The 21,382-nt window shown below is 45.8% G+C and overlaps 1 protein-coding gene and 1 long non-coding RNA gene across 2 annotated transcripts; one reads left to right on the top strand and one right to left on the bottom strand.

The window, feature by feature from the left end:
- The first annotated feature begins 589 nt into the window (after positions 1-589).
- BATF (basic leucine zipper ATF-like transcription factor) lies at positions 590-21,137 on the top strand. The gene is made up of 3 exons (XM_045563566.1): positions 590-911; positions 3,243-3,347; positions 20,591-21,137. Exons 1-3 carry the CDS (start codon positions 849-851, stop codon positions 20,798-20,800), a joined length of 378 nt encoding a protein of 125 aa, XP_045419522.1. The 5' UTR covers positions 590-848; the 3' UTR covers positions 20,801-21,137.
- On the bottom strand, positions 15,143-16,446 carry LOC123646509. Its single transcript, XR_006737927.1, has 2 exons — positions 15,700-16,446; positions 15,143-15,617 (listed from the first exon to the last, which is right to left on the bottom strand). It is a non-coding gene; the product is annotated as an uncharacterized LOC123646509 (long non-coding RNA).
- Positions 21,138-21,382: the final 245 nt, after the last annotated feature.

Below are 21,382 nucleotides of genomic sequence, written 5' to 3'. Positions count from 1 at the left end.
GCTCCTGAAAGACCCTCAACACAGAGGGCATCTTTTCTCTAAAGAGTGAAACACTCTGCCAAGAGGCACAGGTGATGAATGAGCTCTTAGAGCAGCGATTCCAGGGCCTCTCGCCTTTCCTGTCCACAGTTGGGGAGGAGCCTGCCCTGGGGTCACCTTATTCCCAGGGCTCCCCGAGGCTGGCTGGACTGGGACCCAGAGTGAGGAAAGCCCAGCACAAGAAAAACGGATGGGCAGCTGCTTTCAGTTGAAAACCAGAAAGAAATCCCAGTCTCACTGCTTTATTTTGGTTTAAAAATCAAGTCTTGTGACAATGGAAACTTCTTCCCAGTTGTCCTCTCCTCTGGGCCCATGTCGACAGAAGACAAACTTGCTAATTCTGGCTGGGGTTTTTCCCTGCCTGAGCTGTTTTTCTCTTTTATCTTCATCAATTGAAGAGAGCTGCTCTGCCTTTCAAACTGTCGGAAGGTATCTGGGGTTTTGTGTTTTTTTTTTTTTTCTTTCACATAATTCTGTAGGTCTTTTCCCAGATATGTATTTCCTCTCAAACTAACTTCTAACTTGAAGTTTCCGCCCATGTGACTTCCAGTGTGAGTTACCAGAAACCACAAGAGAGAGAGTGCGCGCAAGCCCCGAAGAGAGCGACATGTCCCTGTGGGGAGCAGTCCCCCTGCACCCCAGAGTGAGGAGGACGCAGGGGTCGGAGGTGGCTGCAGGCCAGGCTGAGGAGGCAGCTGTGGAGGGTGGTGGGCTGGGGGCCCAGGAACAGTCAGGAAGGAAGGCCAGCTGGTGACAAGAGAGCCCAGAGGTGCCTGGGGCTGTGTGTGAGAGCCCGGAAGATTTCAGCCATGCCTCACAGCTCCGACAGCAGTGACTCCAGCTTCAGCCGCTCTCCCCCGCCTGGCAAACAGGTAGAGTCCTCCTTTCTCTCTCTCACACCTTCTGATTCTTCTGGGGGGCAGGAAGAGTGGCAGGCTTCCTTGTCCTGCCCAGAGAGCTGAGAGCGAGGAAGTGGCTTGTGGCATGAGCGTGCTATTAGACTGAAGACATGGCATTTGCAATGAAGCTGTGCATATTGGCGGAGACCCCCATGCTTCCACCCATTCTGCCAAAGCCCCTTTCCTGTCCACCCGAGATGGTGCCCATCGCCTCTGCCTCACCTGGTTTCCCAGCCCATGAAGCATTCTAGGAAGCAAAAAGGAGGATGAACATCAAAGAACCCAGAGAAAAGGGTCTCCTGTTCTCCAAGGCAGTAAAACGTGAGAGGAGGAGTTTTCAAGTGGGCTGCCGGCATACACAACCCAAATCCTAGATATGTAGTTTCCCAGGAGAGAGACAGCAGGGCGGGAGAGAAAAGGGGTCAGGGAAAAGTTTAAAAAAGAAAAAAGGCAAGTTAGCAAGTGCAAGTTAGAAGGAGGAAGGGAAGAGGAAGACCCCGGCTAGCACAGAAGGAGCTGTCTGCCGGGGCACTGCCTCCGTTGCTAGCACAGCCAGCGAGGAAGGATGCTGGAGCCGTGGCCAGTACCTCTTTCCCCTGTGGTGTCTGGATAGGAGGAGGGAAATAAATGAGAAGGTGGCTGTGGAAATGTGTTAGAGACATTTGCTAGCAGTTTATCTCAGCTCTGGGGAAATCAGGGAGATTGAGATAGGAATTCTGGAGGCATTGGAAGTCTAGATTTTGATTTCCAAGTCAAAAGGTTTTAGCTTCTGGGTTGTCAAAAAATGGAGTACCTGACCACCTCCACTTCTGGGCCTTTCTCTTCACCACACTCTTGATATTCCTTGCTGTAGGGAGTCCCATTCTTTCTCACCCAATGTAATCAGTGGACTAAAATCTTCTCCACCTTTGTGGCTTAAAAACTGCGTTCTTTCCTTAGCACAGATATCCGGGAGGGCTTTCAAAATGCTGCAGCCAAAATAAAAGTATATAAGCATCTGATGTAGCATCTACCATAGGCAGCTCACAACAGAGCAGCAGGTTGGAAGAGCCCTAGTGGAGACCTCTAGACAGCAAGCATCTAGTCCCCTGCCCAAGATGGTATCAGAGTGGCTCTGACTGCCTGGAAGTTTGTGCTCTTCTTAGGAAGGAAATTACTCATGGCTTCCATGGTAACCTGGTGCCCCATCCCCCTTAGAGGAAGAGCACTTCCTCCCTATCTAACCCAATGCCATCCTTCTGCAATGTCCTGGAAGTACTGGACACGTTGGTGAGACATATGCTTGATGAGGCCGGAGCCTTGCTCTAGGATCTGTCCCCTCTAGCCTGTGGGGGACGTGAGAGGGAACAAGACAGGAGTTGCAGAAGTGTTTTACACAAATACCTACACTTATCCGGCAGCATCTGGGGGAAAGCTGGAGCTAACCTCTGCCCAAGCAGAGGACATGCGCATCCCTGGGGTGTAATTAGAGAACACCCAAAGGGCCCCCACCCTCCCAAGCACCCATCCACTACCCGCCACATCCAGGCCACCTCCGTCATTAACATTGTTCTTCTTGGCATCTGGTTTTTATTAGGTGGTGTGCTCCAGGCTGTCAAAGGTGGCTGAGCACAAGGAAGTAAGGGAAGGGGAAGAGGAGGCAGATCTGGAAGGGCCCTGAGCTCAGGATGCAGCAGCAGACCACATGGGGTACAATGCAGCGATTCAGCTAGTGGAGGGGGTGGATCTTGGAAAGGCATCAGACCTGGCACAGGTGATGTAACACTCCCCGGTGACTGTGAGCCTCTGCGCAAGCTCTTAGGGCCTCAGTTTCCTCCCATATAAAATGGAAATAATGATACCAACATCACAGCATTAGGGAATTCAACAAGAGCACCTCTGAAAGAGCAGTTGCACAGAGGTTGGAAATAGCAGGTGCTCAACAAAGTTTTGAGAAAAAGAAAACAGCTAAAAGAACAGCAGGAAGATTCTAGGCCAAAAAGTGACGGTGAGGGTGGAGCAGCCCCGAGGAAGAGAGGTGATAAAACACACTTCATCGCCTTAACCATTTTTGCTGAATGCAGCCCTATTGAGGCTTCAAGATATCTTGTCTTTTTCCTGTAGCTTTTGGACAAAAAAACGTCCTAGAGACCTGAGGATGTGTAACAGGGCATGGGGGACAGCTCCCCTTTGGATGCAGGCTTTTGGTAAATACGGGTGAAGCCAGGGAAGGATAGGTAGATGGATACCACACACCACGAGAGCCTGCTTCAACTCAGAAGGGAGGAGCAGACTTGCCCAACTCTTATTGTCTCTGCTTCCCAGGACTCATCCGATGATGTGAGAAAAGTTCAGAGACGAGAGAAAAATCGCATTGCTGCCCAGAAGAGCCGACAGAGGCAGACACAGAAAGCTGACACCCTGCACTTGGTGAGTGTTCAGATCTTTCTTCACCCTCTTGAGCTTTTTTCCCCACCATCTGGGGACCCTTGGACCACAGCTTTGATTCTGGCTGCGTGGGGATGTAGTGGGTGGGGAGCGGAGGGTGAGGGCTGTGGGCGAAGTGAGGTGAGGAGTCTCTCCTCTGAGTGCATTAAGAATGTTCTGTAGGCCAGGCGCGGTGGCTCACGCCTGTAATCCTAGCACTCTGGGAGGCCGAGGTGGGAGGATCGCTCAAGCTCAGGAGTTCGAGACCAGCCTGAGCAAGAGCGAGACCCCGTCTCTACTAAAAATAGAAAGAAATGATCTGGACAGCTAAAATTATATATATAGAAAAAACTTAGCCGGGCATGGTGGTGCATGCCTGTAGTCCCAGCTACTTGGGAGGTTGATGCAGAAGGATTTCTTGAGCCCAGGAGTTTGAGGTTGCTGTGAGCTATGCTGACGCCACGGCACTCTAGCCCGGGCAACAGAGCGAGACTCTGTCTCAAAAAAAAAAAAAAAAGAAAGAATGTTCTGCAGGAGGGAATGGGCCAGAAGGCTGAACAGTGAAATAAGCCTTTCTACCCCAGCAAGGCTCAAGGGCTGGATGGGTTGAGTGTGGGAAGCCCAGAGGCTCAGCGGAAGGCAGAGCCACCTGCTCAGGGATACGGCAGCTGAGAGAGCTCTATCCTTTGCAAGCCATCGAGAGCAGAAGGCAGGACTATCTTTGGAGGACTTTAGAAGGCCCTAAGGGCTTTGGGGAGCCCCTTATCGTGCAGTGCTAGGGTCACACATAGTCTCATCCCTCGGACAGGCAGCTGGGCAGCCATCCAAATCTCCCTGCCCTGGGGACAAGGGGGTCTTCAGGGTGCTACATCTTACTCCACTTTTCTGAGCACCATTAAAGATTTTTTTCTGAGACAAGTTCTCCCTCTGTCACCTGGGCTAGAGTGCAGTGGTGTCATCATAGCTCACTGCAACTTCAAATTCTTAGGCTCAAGTGATTCTTCTGCCTCAGCCTCCCGAGTAGCTGGGACTATAGGTGCACGCCACCACACCCAGTTAATTTTTCTATTTTTAGTAGAGACGGGGTCTCGCTCTTGCTCAGGCTGGTCTCGAACTCCTGACCTCAAGCTTTCCTCCAGCCTTGGCCTCTCAGAGTGCTAGGATTACAGGCGTGAGCCACTGTGCCTGGCCTCACTAAAGTTTTATTTTGAAATTTTTGTCTCTGATGATATCCCCCAAGAAGTCTGCGAAAGATGCAATTTCAAGTGCACTTATGTGGGATGGTCGTCATCCTGGTTGAGTTGCCTCTAGTACCAATTTTTGTAGAGAAAGCCTTGACCCCTGGCTTGAGCAGGCCAGGGGCCTTGGGCAGTGCTGAATTGCAGTTCTGCTGGTGGCCCAGGGCCCTAGGCAGTGTTTCTGGGTTCTGGCTGTGAGCTTGATAAAGCAAGGCTTCCTCCTCGTCTCTTACCTTACCATCACACCTCTCCTCACTCTGCCCCTAATTTGCTTCTTGTTCAACCAACTCTTACTTCACTGGATCCTTCCTAGTCCATCCCCTCTTCCCTTCTTCTAGCAACCAAAGGTGGGGAACTGCAGCTTTGGGTCCACATGTGGCCTTCTGGAGCCTTGAATGCAGCCTTTTGACTGAATCCAAATTTTAAAGAACAAATCCTTTTAATAAAGGGATTGTTCTGTGAAGTTTGGATTCGGTTGAGAGGCTGCACTTGGGGATCTGGAGGGCCACACGTGGCCTTGAGGTAATCCTGTCCCTCCTCCTGAAACATCTGACAGCAAATACCTCCTAGAGACGGCTCAACACGGTGCCTGGCATATGATAAATGTCTGGATTTATGGTACACTCAAAAATTTTGAATATTCCCAAACCTCTAATATCCTAGTAATTCCTTTCAATGGAAAAAATGCAATTGGCTCCCAAAATGAATAAGCTTGTACTGATTTGGACAATTCGCATGGCAACCAGCCAGTTAGTGTCGCTGTTTTAACCTTATCAAGAATAAGCACGATGTACTTTTGTGGGGCGGGAAATGGTGCTTCTTTTAGCTTTGCGAGGAAACGGAGAGCAGGCTGCACCATCTCTGATTGGATGCTTGTGTTTTATTTGAAATGGATTCAGCATATCCTCCATAGCACACTAACATGGTTTTAAGTCCATAAATATTTGTTAAGATGAAAAAAAGAATGAATGAGCAGCAAGTCTGTACCAACTGTGACAGACAGTCTAATGCCGAGTTGTGTGTGTCCCTGCTGCTGCTATGTTCTGTGATTTCATTGCTTAGGAGCTCACAACACTCTGGTTTACTTTTTAAACTTGAACATCTATGATTCCTTGTTTTGTCTCTATCAAAGTCTGATTCTGATTCAATATTCTTTAGAGCAAGAAAACAAATAAATGAATAAAAATTTAAAAAAACCAAAAATATTCCTTTTGTACAAGTAGACAATGTCCTGAGACTGGCAAACTGCTATAACTTTTATTATAAGTTTGTGATATTGTTTTTTTTTTAAAAGTGGAAAGTTTAAGTAAGCTCGGGAGCTCAGCAGTCAGGGCAGGGTTTGATTCCCAACTCTGCCACTTACTATCCATGCGAATGACTCAGAAATGTTCTTCGCCTCCCTTAAGCCTTATCTAGAAAATGGAAATTGACACTAAATACCTTACGGAGACAGTTTGTGTAAAGAGCTCAACACAGTGCCTGGCATACAATAAATGTTTGGATTTATTGCATACTCAAAAAAATTAAGCATAATAAGAGTAATAGTTATAAGAAGCAAGATAAATAACCACAAAGATTGTGTACATGCACACATATGCACACATATATTTAATCACAGAATCTTGAGGTTGAAAGATTTCATCAAGGCTAAAAGGTTCAGACGCACATTTGATGCCTGGGACTCCTATACAACACCCCCAGCAAATGACCCCCAATGTTCGCCTAGTCACTCTAGTGATGGGGAGCTCCCTCCCTCCCCACATACGAACAGAAGACTCTTTCCCATCTTAAGCTGCACTGCTGTCTCCCTGTAAATTCAACCCACTGGTCTTTGTCCAACCCCTTGGGGATGTATCAGTGCGGGTGACATATATGTCCCTTTGCTGCAGCAAGGTTTTCAACTCCGACTCAGTGGTCTCTCTCTGTAAGATGGAAGTCAGAACCAAAAGATTTGGCCCATCTGTTGACACTAGTCATGACTACATCACGATCATCTCTGGAGCTTGGGGGTCCATGGAGCCCCTAGTCATGTAGTCAACATGTCCACACTCACACCCCAGCCTCAGTCTCTAGAACATTCCTATCTTCCCCAACTCCTCCTGCCTCCTTTCTTTTGAGCACCACAGCATTTACCCTTCCTTCTTGCCTGGTGAGCTGTCCCGTCAGTGTGGACAGGGCGCGGACTGCTGTCAACGCAACTTCTGCTTCTCCGCTTCAGATAGAAGCTTTTGGCAGCAACGTGTCAACCTGCCACCATCAAACAGAGGGTTTGGCTGTGGTTTGAAATCTTCATTTTTCTCTCAGACGACAACCACTTATCTTCTCTGTCCATTAGCCTCTTAATTGTGTCTGTGATTCAGGTAGAAACTCAGCTGGTTTACCCCCAGTGTCTTTCGGCTCAGTGCTTGGGTTGCCCTTGCCTCCTCTCTGTGCTTGGCTCCAGATGCAAACATTCTGGAACCATACTCTGGCCCCCAGACATCGTCACAGGACTCCTCTACCAATACCTTACACACCAGGGTGTGGGAGCCAGATACTGAAAGTACAGTATCAAATTAGGACCACAGTCAGGTTAGGGTTCCAGCCTCATATATACTGGGGTAATATTTTAACCATTTCTTGGTTTCAACTTTTGTCAGTATTATCTACCTTAAAATACCAAAACAATTATCTTGTTTCTCCAGCAAGAGTGGGGTATCTCACTATTTAATATTTTCAGTATCTGTCCGATAAATAGCTTACATCAAGACACTATGCATTGGCCAGGTGCGGTGGCTCACGCCTGTAATCCTAGCACTCTGGGAGGCCGAGGCAGGAGGATCACTTGAGGTCAGGAGTTCGAGACCAGCCTGAGCAAGAGTGAGACCCCGTCTCTACTAAAAATAGAAAGAAATTATATGGACAACTAAAAATATATAGAAAAATTAGCTGGGCATAGTGGCACATGCCTGTAGTCCCAGCTAGTTGGAAGGCTGAGGCAGAAGGATTGCTTGAGCCCAGGAGTTTGAGGTTGCTGTGAGCTAGACTGATGCCACGGCACTCTAGCCCGGGAAACAGAGTGAGACTCTGTCTCAAAAAAAAAAAAAAAAAAAAAAAGACACTATGCATTGATTGCTTTTAAAATGACAAAGTAGGGAAAGAGCCTCTTTTCATGATTGTGTTCTCACACCCCCCGGGCATTGACTACCCCTGACATAAAATGGATCCGATGATTCTTTTCATATTTGTGACATCAACAAACAGAAGCCACATTTTGTTTTAATTCTCCTTTGGTTGAACATCTCACACAAGCACCTCTTGCACTTAGTTCCTTTTCTGCAGGCTATAGGGTCCATTAGGTATAGCACAGGCACTGATTAAAAATGAGAAAGGCAGCCGGACACAGTGGCTCACGCTTGTAATCCTAGCACTATGGGAGGCCCAGGCGGGAGGATCACCTAAGGTCAAGAGTTCAAGACCAGCCTGAGCAAGAATGAGACCCTGTCTCTACTAAAAATAGAAAAATTACCTAGGTGTGGTGTGTGCACCTGTAGTCCCAGCTACTCGGGAGGCTGAGACAGGAGGATTGCTTGAGCCCAGGAATTTGAGGTTGCAGTGCGCTATGATGATGCCACTGCACTCTTCCCAGGGCAACAGAGCAAAACTCTGTCTCAAAAAAAAAAAAAGAGAGAGAGAGAAAGAAAGGCAGAACTTGACCAGTTATTAACTAAAAGATATCAGTAGTTAATAAGTGGGTCCAAGATAATCAGCTGAAAAACTATAAGAAATAATAAGAGAGAGAATGCAGCTTCCAAAAATAATACAAAAAATAATAACTTACCCATATGTAAACAATAACAAATTTGAAAATTTAATAGAAGAGAAATTTCACTTATAATATCAACAACAACAAAAAATGGAAGGAAGGAATACATTTAACAAAAAGTATGAAGTATGAAAGTTTTTTCTTTAGAAAAAAACTTTAAAGTTATCCTAAATGTCTTTTTAAAAGATTCGAATAATTAAAAAGGTATACCTTATGTAAAGATAGCAATTTTCCTTAAATTAATCTGTAAATTTAATGTGATCCCAATAAAAACCCAAATAGAGTTTTGTGGGATTTGGGAGTGAACTAGATTAGCTACTCTACGTTTCCAGTGAAAAAGAGCCATTTGCAAATGGCCAGGAGAATTCTAAAGAAGAAAGGTGATGAAAGAAGATTAGCTGACCAAGATATTAAAGTGAACTACAAACATAGAAATCAAAACAACATGGAAAAGACAGAACATTGGGCAGGGCAGAATATAGAAACAGGCTCAAGAACAAATACAAATTTTAAGACCCAGTCTGTCAATTCCTAAGACATAAGTACAAATACAAAGGGACCAGGATGGCATTTCAAACTATGAGAAAAAGCTGAATCATTCAATAAATGGAGTTGAGACAACGGGCTAGTCACTTGGGAAAAAAAAGGAAAAGCTGGTTCCTTCATTTCTTGTACAACACACATACATAGAATAATGTAAAATTTTTTAAAAGAAGAAACTAAAGAAATTTGAAAAAAAACATGAGCACTCAAAAATTTATCTTGGAATGAAGAATTATTTTCCAAATAAATACAAAACCCTGAAACCATAAAGGACAAGATTGATATACATTACTTTTATACATAAAAAGTGAAAATTCCTGTATAGATCAAAACACTATCTGCAAATAACAAACTAGGGAAAAATGTCTGTAACACATATGTCCAAAAAAGGCATGTTTACTTAATATATGAGAGTTCTTATGAATAGGAAATGATTAACAACCCGAAAGAAAAATTAACAATGATTCTGAATAGGCAATTTACAGAAACAGATAAGTACATGGCAAATAAATATGTGAAAAGATGTGAGATCTCACTTAGGAAAATGCCAACTAAAGTAACTGTGAGATTGGCAAAGATAAAAAACGTTGCTAGTACACAATGCTGCCAAGGCGATGGAGAAGCAAATACCATCACATGTGGCTCGTAGGAGTGTAGTCAGTACGACCCCATTAGAGGGCAATTTGATCATGTCCATCCAAAGTATAAGTGCATATACCCTGCGATTCAGCAATTTGACATCTAGGAGTCTATTCACAAATATATCCACAGATTATACAATTCTGTACATGTAAAGATAATCATTACTGCATGGTTTCTTATAAGAAAGATTGAAAACAAGCTAAATATCCATCCATAAGGGAGTGATCAAATAAATTATAGTTCATTCAATGGAATACTATGGAGCTGTTAAAATAATGAGTGATGTCTGAATGTGCTAATCGGGAAAGATTATCACATTTCTGTACTCTTAAGTGAAAAACGTATGAATGTGGTACATAGTTTGCCCCCATCTGTGCTTTTAATAAAAAGAAAGAGATACATATATATGTATGTGTAAGTATAAAAATTTTCAAATATATCACCAAAAAAATTCTTGGTGATATTTATTTCTGAAAAGTGGGACAAAAGATCTAAAGCAGGAGAGAGATACTTTGCATTTCTTACCTTTTTTATATAGTTTTGGGGTTTTTTTAATCATGTGCTTTAATTTCTATATTATAGATATCAAAATTCTCAACATTGATCATTACTGCATATGCATTAGGATGAGTTCTTTTCTAATTTTGATATCAAACATTGAACGGTTTTCCATTGTGATATTTTATCCCTTGAACAACCTGCATAAATATCTCAGACCTTTGGGAGAACCCACTCTCTGTTGGGATTTGGGTGATCCTAAGGACCACAGTACTAGGTGTGCCACTATAAGGGTGGCAAATCAGTTTCCTTTGTGTAGCCATCCTGGTTGACGGTGGTGGCTCTCCGGTGCTTTGCAGCAGGAAGGATTCTGAGTCAATGTCCAGGGTTAGTGGAAAAGAGGATTGACACCAATGAAGCTTTGTTCCTGGAAAGGCTAAGAGCAGAGGATATGTGGGAGCAGAAGGCAACGTTAGCTCAGAGCCGTGCTGTTGACAAGTCAGATCTGGCCTCCAGGATGGAACTGGATGCAGGTTAGGGTCACAGGGCCAGACCTGGAAGCTGGAGATTTAGGTACTCCCTCAGATAGGAAGGAGTGCGTCAGGCGCTTGCCTGCGGCTGGCTCCTGGAGGAGTCTTGCACCAGTTTAAGAAAAGAGAGAGGTTTACAGGTTCCAGGGTATGAGTTTAATGTCATATATGACAGAAAAATCATGAGTTTAACTTATGCATTAAATGAAGCTTTGAGCTAATGCTGTGAGAAATAAGGTAATTATAAATGAAGGAAAATTGAGTAGGAGAGGACAAGAGCCCTGTCAAAGATGTTAGCCTCTGGGGCCTCCTTAGAAGAGCATGATTGTTCTTGGCCTTCTGGGGAGGCCTGGGAGAGAAGGCTGCTTCTGGTCCTACTTCACTCCCAGAGTTCTTTTGCTTTCTTTGGGAGACTATGCCATAATGTTTTTTGGCATACAGAAGTCATAGGTCAATAAAACACACACAAAAAATGTTGTGGCTATATACACCCTTAAAAAGTTCAATGTAAAAATCAGGGAACCATCTATAGAAAAGAGACACATTTCTTGCACTTCTCTTGCTATGAACTTCTTTTTAAACACATGAACACATGACTATGTATTAGCCATTTTGTGTTAAGTGCTCTACCTTCAGTCTCCCTTTTAATCTGCATAAAAACCTTATTATGTAAGGTTGAGTACCTTGTCCACGGTTATGTAGCTTGTAATTAGGTCTGACTTAAGATCTTTCTTCAAACCCTCATGAAGATGTATTCATTTTCCTTAACCTGTATCTTCCTTGAATCTCCTCTTGAATTTATTTTTTTGTTTCTTAAGCAACAGCCTCCAAAATTCACCTTTTCCTGATCCATTATCAGGCTTGATCAAGAAAGTAAAGACATCTTTATACACTATATCAATTGAAACCTTTTTGAGATGACTATGTGTCAATAAATACTAACATCTTACATGGGAATAACCTTTGATACAACAATTCCACTTACAAGAGTTTGATGAAAAAATAATTTACAATTCATTGTTATTTGCGAATAGTAAACACCTTGTCAATGCTATAAGATTGGACAGGTGGCTAAAAATGGGATTAAGCATATTATGATACATTCATGTAATAAAATTTTATGCTGGCACTTAAAACGACTAAGTAGATCTGTGTTTATCGACATAGAAAGATGTCAATGATATAGAATTGAATGAAAAAGGCAAATTACAAAGAGTATGCAGCGTGTAATTCCGTTAATGTAAAATGTGTGGGTTTTGAGCATGGTTGCATGCATAAAGAGATGTCTGGAAGGATATTCTCCAAAATACTAATAGTGGTTATTTCTGAGTGATTGAGTTTGGGTAGTTTACCTTACTCCTAGTACTTTTCTGTATTCTTGTATTGTGATAAATGTGTGCCTTTTAAAAAATCAGAACACAAAATTGGGCTATTTTCATTTGGGGAGGAAAAACATGTCAAGGCAATCCACCTGCTTGTCTTACTGATGAGGATGGGTCAGTGTGATTACATTTAGGAAGCATTTTGGAAAGGAGACCAACACCACACTGGTCTTGACACTGCAAATAATGACTGTCTAAATAGGATTATAGGTCCCAGGTCACAAATTGACAGCTGCCTGGTCATCAGACATTTTCATGGAGCCAAGCTTGGCAGCACCCAAACTTCCTTCTCCTGAGAAGAATGGGAGAGTCTTGCCAAAGAGCCCGTGTCCAGGCTGCTCAGAGGTTTTCTTAGTCTCCTCTGTCGAACTCAGTCTGGTCCCCTGCTTCCTAGGAAGGCGAGATGGGGGCACAAGACCAAATTGTGGGATATCTGTAGAATGTTCCACCGTGGGTCCATGTGCTGGCTTGTGGAGGGAATAACAATAATCATGGTCATAATACCTTGTTTATAGAATCACAGAACGAAAAGGGAACTCAGAGATTTTCTAGGCCAACCTGCTGTGTTACCGACGAAAACACGTGTCTCTCTCAAAGACACCCAAGAACACAAACCTCTTGCATGCCCACCAGTCTGCTTCTGTTTTGTGCCACTTTGCTGAACAGAGCTTTGCTACGTGGGTGGTGGTGTTCAATATGGCCCCTTGCAAAGGATAAGCCAAGCCACTAAGCAGAACCCTTGAACAAGTAGACACCCCTCAGCTCCAGAACAACACAAGCCTACCGCAAAAGACCATAAAGAGTGAGTCCAAGGTTGACAGGAGCCAAAGTTCAAGTGTTCCTTTATTTAAAAGGGAATTTAAAGTTGTAATCCAAAATTAAAAGCGACAATGACATATTGAGGAAAATATTTGCATCAAATGAAATAAATGAAGGTTTAATATTCATCCCACAGAAAATACATCTTTTTAAAGAAAAACATCAAGATCCAATAGATAAGTGGGCAGACACTATGAACAGAAAGCTTACATAATATTTTTCCTACCAAAATGAAAACACCCTAATTTCCTATTCTGATTATGAAAACGATACACAGGCAGGGTTTCTCAGCCTCAGCACTATTGACATTTTGAGTCCGATAATTCTTTGTTGTGGGGCGTTGCCCTGTGCATTGTAAAATGTAAAATCTACCCACTAGATGCCAGTTGCCAGTAGAACACCCTCCCCCTACCCCAGTTGTGACAACCAAAAATATTTCCAGAACTTTCCAAACGTCCCGTGGAGGATGAAATGACTCCTGGTTGAGAATGCTACACTAAGGAGACAGACACACAGAAAGTTTTCTTCCTTCTTAATAATTAACTACTTATAACATTAAAATGAAATTAAGAAACCTTCATAAATCTAGTTAGCAAACAAAGAAATGATTTAAAATTATAATACCTAATTGCCAGTGAGGTTGTAGTAAAATTGATAGTTATATTCACTACTGGTTACATTATATACTTTATACAACCCTTTTACAGCAATGCTTACCAGAAACTGGAAGGTTGATTGTGATCTTTGCCCCATTAATCTCTCTCCTAGGAATTTATTCTAGGAAATCATTGAACAAGGTGTTAATTCTTGTGTTATTTATAATAGCGACATTTTGATAGCTGCCAAAGTGTCCAACATTAGAACACCATTTTAAGTAAACAGTGGATAATCAATTTGATGATGTAGCCATTAAAAATAATAATTATGATGACTGTGTAGATGGGACAGGTTATAACAGAAAGCAAAATACAAATTACATATGTACTGTGGCTAAGATTTTCCATGTTTGTTTAAAAGGGTGAGATGGCAGTATGTACAAATGAAAACAGTTGTGTTAGGGGACTAGAATCATAGGTGTTCTTAATTGGTTTTGAATACTTTTAATGTCATTATAATAAATATTATTTATTAAAAAAAAAAGAAGAAAATTGACAGAGAGCTGGGGAAACTCCAGAGGAAATCGAGTACAAGTATAGAGAGGATATCAATGAGCTAGAATTTGGGGGTCAGGTTTTGGTAGGAGACTTTGTAATTTGTACTCCAAACAGGAACAGTTTTGAGAGTCAAAGGTGGCACAAATAAATATTACACCAAGACTACAAGTGTGAACCAGGATAGTCCCAGTAAATATCTGGTCACCCTAGACTTAGGGGAAACCAAGGAAGGTGACCTTGAGCTCTTATGAAAACTCAAAAGAAGTGATAAAGTTCAGAGCCAAGCAGAGGAGACTGGATTCCTAGGGCCAAAATGCAATTTCCTTCAACTGAGGATCGTATAACTAAAATATTTTCTGGGTAGTCAGCTGGCACAAGAATATGCCTCATTGTTAAGAGAATGGGGTGACAGAAATTTATAAAAGCTAAGGCGATATTCCCAGTACAAGGGCTAATATCAGCAGAAATGATTCACCCACTCAACAAGTATTTGTTAGCCAAGTACCATTTGTTCTAGACACTAAGAATATAGCAGTGGCAAGACAGACCATGTGCCTGATTTCCTGGACCTTACATTCAGTTGGATGTCAGACTGGAAAAAAAGACAAATAAACATGCTAATCACATGATATCTACTTAGTAGACTCCTTCTTCATGAGCACATCTCAGATTTTGGTAAATTATTGCAGATTCCAAGTTGGCAATCAAGCAACATGCTTCGATTGAACATTTGCTATGTGCCAGGCACTGTCTTTGTCACTGAGGACAAAATAGTGAAGGCAATAATAGCACCTGCCTTCACCGAGCTCAACAACCCAAAGGGTAACTGGTTTGATAAAATTATAATTCATGAGAGTTGAATAGATCCCCTACCTCTTGCCTTTCCATCTCAGCCAGGATTGAGAATGAGGAACCCTGACATTTGAAGCCTAAGCAGGTGCATGCAGTAGAATGGGCAGAGTGAGTCTGGGCCAATTATGTGGGTATATACCCAGATACTCTGTGCCAGATACAGTGGCCCCACAGCTTAAAACAAAGCAAACAACTCAAACCTTTCCTTTGATGGCAATTATTAGTTGTTTTGTTGTTTGTTTTCAAAATTGGGCTTGCCAGTGGTAACCTAACTGGAAGTATCAGTCAAGACTGCATTCAGCTACAAGTAATAGACAAGCCATCACACAGAGGCGTGAACGAGTCACGGTTTATTTTTCTCAAATAACAAGACGATCGGAAGTGGAGAGATAAGCCTAGAGCAAGGAAGAACCGAGCTCCTCCATTCTGCGCGGCATCCTCAGTATGTGGCTGTCATCTCCAGGCTGCAAGATGGCTGTGACCCTCTGGGCATCAGTCCGTGTGGAGAGAGGGTGGCATTTAAGCTCGGCCTTCCCCTCTCCCTGCAACCTCACCCCCCACGTACTTCTGTTTACAACTCTTTGGTCAGAATCCTGTCACACGGCTGCACTCAGCTGCATCGTCGTAAGCTGGGTTTTTGAGCAATTCTGTCCCCGTCTCTCTGGAGGAAGGCAGGGAGAGGCAGTTTGGGATGGACGCTGAGTGAACCCATCTACAGTGTTTCTCACATTTGAGGTCAATGAAATCGTAGTCTTGGAAGCCAAGGAACAGGTGACAGGACTTGAGGGCATGGCTGATGTGGCCAAACATCTGTTGATGACAGAGGTGCTTAGGGCCTAAAGCTACAGCTCTAAACATGAAAGTGAAGATTTCTCCAGAATCAGATGCTTACATTATTCTGTGCAAAGTCCTGTGATTTGGTAATTCCTCTTCTCGCCTCATAGGGTGAGGGGCTGGAGTTGGGGTCAGTTTCCCCAGGAATGGCGGGAGACGTGGGCATAGACCCTCCCACTGCTTGGGAAGAGTCCCGCCTTTCAGCAGGACCCCCTGTCCAGGAGGGGCGGGCTCCGGCCTCTCTCTGAATGTCACGTGCAAGGGCTGGGGACTGATGGGGACTGCATGTGTAGCTGGGATTGAGGGATCAGCTTTGAACATCACTCTCTTATTTAAGTGTGGGCGGGAACTCAAAGTCACCCCACCAATAAATGGCTGCGCGTTCTGCTGAGGAAGAAACACACAGGGACTCTTTTCACCCTTCTAGAAATTGTGATTAGAAATTGTGAGGAGAAGGTCAAGACACTAAACCGGAGCTCACAGGGAGGACCAAGCCCTGCTCAGAATGCCTGGAGAGTCCCTGCCAGAACCTCGGGCCAGGGCCTGGCTAGAAAATACCAGCCTGTCCCTTGGTCCTCGTCCCAACTGGCTCCCTGAGGGCGAGGGAACTGCCTGGGGATTCCCCATCCTTCAAGAGCTGTTTTTGCGACCCCTCCGCGGCCCCTCCAGGAGGGGGTTTCCCAGAATGTTCCCACACCCCCAGGAAGCCTTTTCCTTCGCCACCCCCAGGCTGCTTGTGGTTCACGATAGAGGCAGCAGCAGGTGACTCCACAGGTGAGGGTGAATTGTGAACGTGAGCATGAGCATTTGCATTTGCAGGAGGTGGGAAAAGACGGAAGGTGAAACTGGAAAGCCAACAGGGCTGAGGTCTCACGGGAGATAATTATCAAATATCATAAAGTTTAAACCAACTTCAAAGGCAAGAGAGGATAGAGGGCACAGACTCTGAAGCCAGGCTGCCTCAATTCAAGTACTGGTGCTGCGTCTTACAAGCTGTGTGACCTTGAACAAGTTGCTTAACTCCTCTGTACCTGTTTTTCCTCTTCTGTAAAATGGGGCTAATAATATTACCTGCCACACAAGGTTGTTGCAAAGATTAAATAGAATGAAACCATAAAACACTTAACAGAGTGATTGGCACATGGTAGTATTCAATGAATGTTAGTTATTAAGTCAGGTTAGGTTATTCTTTTAAAAATCTGGTTTTCACTAATCTTTCTCCTATAAATTGAGAGCTACACCCCTCTGTTCCCAACACACACACACACACACACACACACATCCCTTCCCAACAGGAGGGGGTTAGAGGCTTCAGTTTGCTAATATGCTCAGGTAGTCAATATGGAATCCGAACTATCTGGGAGTCAGAGAGGGCTTGGAGATCGTCTAATCCTGTGGTTTCCAACATTAGCTGGTTAGATCCCCTGGGGAGCCTTTAACAACCCAGTGCCCAGGCTGCACCCCAGACCTATGAACTCAAAATCGGACATCAGCGCTGTTAAACTTCCCGGATCCCAATGTGCGGCTAAGGTTGAAAATCATTGCTTTGGTCCAGTCTTTCTGTTTGAAAGTGAGGCAACTGGGGCTCACCAGGAAAAGTGAGTCACCGAGGGTCACCCAGACGGGACCAGGACTCAAGTCGCCTGTCCCACGTACCACTGTGGAGCCCACCACTGTCATGGGCTCAGGACCTGGCTCAGCGTCTGGAGGAAGGTCTGGCCTCAGGTCAGCCCGCAGGTGACCGGTCAGGTGACTCCCTCTCAACTCAGCGCAGGAGGCAGACGGCCAGCCCTGTGCTTGGAAGAGTGTGACTGACTCACGGTTCTTATATTGTGTTGTGTGTCAGGGTCGCCAAAACCAAGACCCAGCTTTCTCCTGGGAGACCCCCGGGCAGCCGTGGACTTCTTGGTGCTCTGGAGACCTTTGCCGGCTCTAGTCTCCAGTCTCTCAGGGGAAGCGGTCGGGTGTGACAGAAGGAGGACAGGGCCCTGAGTCAAGCCCTGCTCGGCCGCTACCTGGCTATGTGTCTTTGGATCAACCCAAGTTTCTGAGCTTCTGAGAAAACAAGTATCTTGAGGCAGATCCAGTAACACAGCTGCCCACAGCCGGTGGTCATTTTGTGTGCATGTGGAGCAGGTGTGTCCCGGGGTCTTGGTGGTCTCCATCTGTGGAGTGGGGGTAATGGACACGGCTGGCCTGCTGTTTCCCTCTCAGAGGGTGCCTGTGAGGAGCATGATGGACCTACGTGAACCTGAGAAGTAGAAAGCAGGTGACGTGATGCCCGCACGCAGGCTCACCCCGACTGTGGCAGAAGACACGCCTGGTAGAAGCTGAAATTTCCTTCCCCCTCGCTGAGTTCTAGGTTTCCATCCCCCATGGGGAAGTTAGGGGATGTGACTCTTGTACCTCTGGATAAACAGCTGCTCCCATGGCCACCTTCAGCGGTTGTCCCTTCAGCCATGTGAACAGGCATGACTTTTCCAGGAGGACCAGAGTGGACCGTGCAACGCAGGTGGGGGTGTGGAGGGACGAGGCCCTGATCAGCCACTTCCTCCTGCAAGCGAAGTCAAACCCTGTCTCTGGTGAGCGCCAGGCTGGCTGCAGGGCCCCTGGGCTGGCAGGGCAGGTTTCTGGGGGGCCCTAGCTGGAAGCAGCCTTCCTTCCCAAGGTAAAGACGAGTTTCCTGTCACCAGTGGTTGTTTTCTGGTTAGAGGCGACAAGCAGCAGTTACGAACTCGGAGAGCTCCGGGATTTGCAAGCAGGGAGGGGGAGGCAGCTACGAAAGCCAGAGAGAGCTCAGCGGAGCTTGCTTAGGGAGGAAGGAGCCGCTGTCACTTCCCGAAAGCTGGGCCCGCCTCTAGGCGGGGAGAAGGTCAGAGGGTCCAGCCCCTCCCTTCTACCTCGGGGTTTGCCCAGGCACTTCAGAGCGCAGAATTTACGGTAAATGTTGTCACCAGTGGAAACTCTCAGAGGGGGCGAGGAAAAGGGCCAGAGGATGGGGCCAGGACTCCCGGCCCCCAGTTCCCGTCTTACCAACACCCCCCAGTCTCATGGTGTTGCTTTATCTTACCTTTCGGTAAAGGGGGGATGCCCTCCTTCTGGGATGTACCAGGAAACAACCAAATGGTAAAATGAATGAGCCGGCCACATCTTGCAGAAGTCAGGGCTCTGACTCCACCACCGTGGCTCCTGGTATCCCCCCCACTGCCTCATTTTAGATGTGGGGGTTCCCTCTGTCTTGACCTAGGCACATTTTCTAGCTCAGAGCCACACACAGGAAATGCCAGGCTGAGGCTGAGCATGCTTGAATCTGTCCTTCGCAAACGGATGGAAGCTGGCTTGAGGGGCTAGGCCACAGTCCTGTGCTTCTCTGCTACTTAAAAAAGAACGCCACGGGGTGCGGGTTTAGGATGATTGGCAGTGCAACTGACAGATTCCATCTGGCTCCCTCATTAGCCTGCAGCTGAAAGTCCTGAGGATTATTTAGGGCAGATTTTAAATGTCAAGTTAACTTCCATCTACACACCACCCACCATATTTTTGAGTCACTTTCATCTTGCCAGCAATTGATGTCATCAGTCAGTCAGTCAACAAACATTTAGGTCATACTATGTGCCAGGCAGTAAGCCAGGCACTTAACAAATAGGCACTTAATAAGTGCTTGAATAATTAAAACAAATTTAATATCATACTTAATTAGTGTTTTCAAACTTGCCTGATCATTAGAATGACCTGGGACACTTATTAAAAATTCCCACAGACTTCATGACTTCACCCCCACTAAATCCTAAACTCACTGAGTTCAAATCTCTAGATTTTAGGAAGGGCCTGAAATTATATTTCTAACAAGCCTTAAAACTAATTCTAATGATATGGCAAGTGTGGGAAATGTTGACCCAAACCAAACAGAACTAGAAATGTAAGACCTGGCCTCCAAATATTAGGTTGCTTTTTGAACTGAAATATGAGTTATTTGCATCTGCAATGCCATCTGCCTTTCCTCTGTGAGTACCAATGCTTAGCAGAGAAGCTCTGTCTCATTGAGTCAAGGAATGTGAACCTAAAAAGCCACATCAGAATTGCAATTCTCCTGGGCTTCCTGAAGATGGGATTGTTTTTCAGTAAATGCTAATGCCCAGAGCGTAATTGTGGATTAATTAATAATGTGATCAGGAAACAGCACTCCTTACCCTGGGCTTTCCTGATTAGCCTGTATTTGTTGGTTCCCACAAGCAACAGGGAAAAGGTGTTCCTGGGCTTGGGACACACTCAGAGTGTTGTAAAACCCACCCTCGGGTGGGCAGAATGGGGTGGAATTCTGCCCACCCAAGAACACTGTAGCAGACTTTGATTATTTAATATTTATAAAGACCCAAGTATCCTAGAATCGGAGTGGACTCTAGATGTAAGACCAAACGCAAACGCTAGGTGCATTTGGAGAACACATGCATAACAGAGTGGAAAGCAGTGCAGTTGGTATAAGATGTTCTCACAGTCTGCTTTCCAGTCCTTAGGCTCTGGTCTGCCAGCCACTGTCCCTTGGCCTACACTGGCCACTCCCCACGGGGAGACACTCTCACAGAGACCCTTGCACACACGCACACAGGTACACAGGAGCACACGCACACATACACCTCTGTTAGGTTGAACCATATGAAATTGCAGTTTTTATAGGTCAAAACAGACACATATCAGTGGTTTCATGTGGTTCAACTCAACACCAGGGCACACATGCACACATGCATGTGCTCACATAGATGCCCATACCCACCTACAAACACATATACACACGTGCACACATTCACATACACAGAAGATTCTCTGATGCCCTTCTCCATGGCTGTGCCGGTGAAAATCTAATCTGGCCTCCTCCCGCGCCCCTCCCGGCCCCAGCAACCTTGCCGCCTTCCCTGACATTAATCTCCCTTGCCGATCCCTCCCTCTCACAGGAGAGCGAAGACCTGGAGAAGCAGAACGCGGCTCTGCGCAAAGAGATCAAGCAGCTCACGGAGGAGATGAAGTACTTCACGTCGGTGCTGAGCAGCCACGAGCCCCTGTGCTCCGTGCTGGCCGCCAGCGCGCCGTCGCCCCCCGAGGTGGTGTACAGCGCCCACGCCTTCCACCAGCCTCACGTCAGCTCCCCGCGCTTCCAGCCCTGAGCTTCCGACGAGGGGAGAGCACAGCGCCCCACCCGGGAGCCCCGCAGGCCTCAGGCGGGGCACACGGACTGTGGCCAGGTGGCCCCTATCCTTCAGAGCCCTCTGTCCATCCGGAGACCTGGAGACAGAGGCCTGGACGAGGGATGAACACGAGGACTGTCGCGGCTGGGGGGACGAGGGGCCTCCCAGCAGAGTGGCCGCCGGTGCGTGTCCTGGACCCCCGTGTGGGTCGGTGGCCCAATCCAGAGAAGCAGCCAGCACAGTTGCCCACGTCCCACGCAGAGAGAGGAAGGCAGGGAAGGGTTATTTTTCTAAATAAATGTTCTAACAGAAACCAGTCTGGCAAGGCACTTTCCCTCTTTTGCACTGTCCCTTGAAACTCCAAATTCTGTAAGGTTGGGACCTTCTTTTGTTCTTGGCCTCAAGTACCCTCAAAGAGCGCTGGAGACCCCGACGATGACTCCTCTTTTCCGTGGTGTGTTACTCTACCTGGGATGCTTTCTTCAAAGCGGCTTCAGTCCTCCCCCAGGCATCTTCGCAGTTGTCCTCCCCAAATTCCTGCACGTGACTTCCCACCTTCGG

This window comes from Lemur catta, chromosome 1 (assembly GCF_020740605.2).
Source record: "Lemur catta isolate mLemCat1 chromosome 1, mLemCat1.pri, whole genome shotgun sequence".
Classification (NCBI taxonomy): Eukaryota; Metazoa; Chordata; class Mammalia; order Primates; family Lemuridae; genus Lemur; species Lemur catta.
This window is presented reverse-complemented; position numbering and strand designations above follow the sequence as displayed.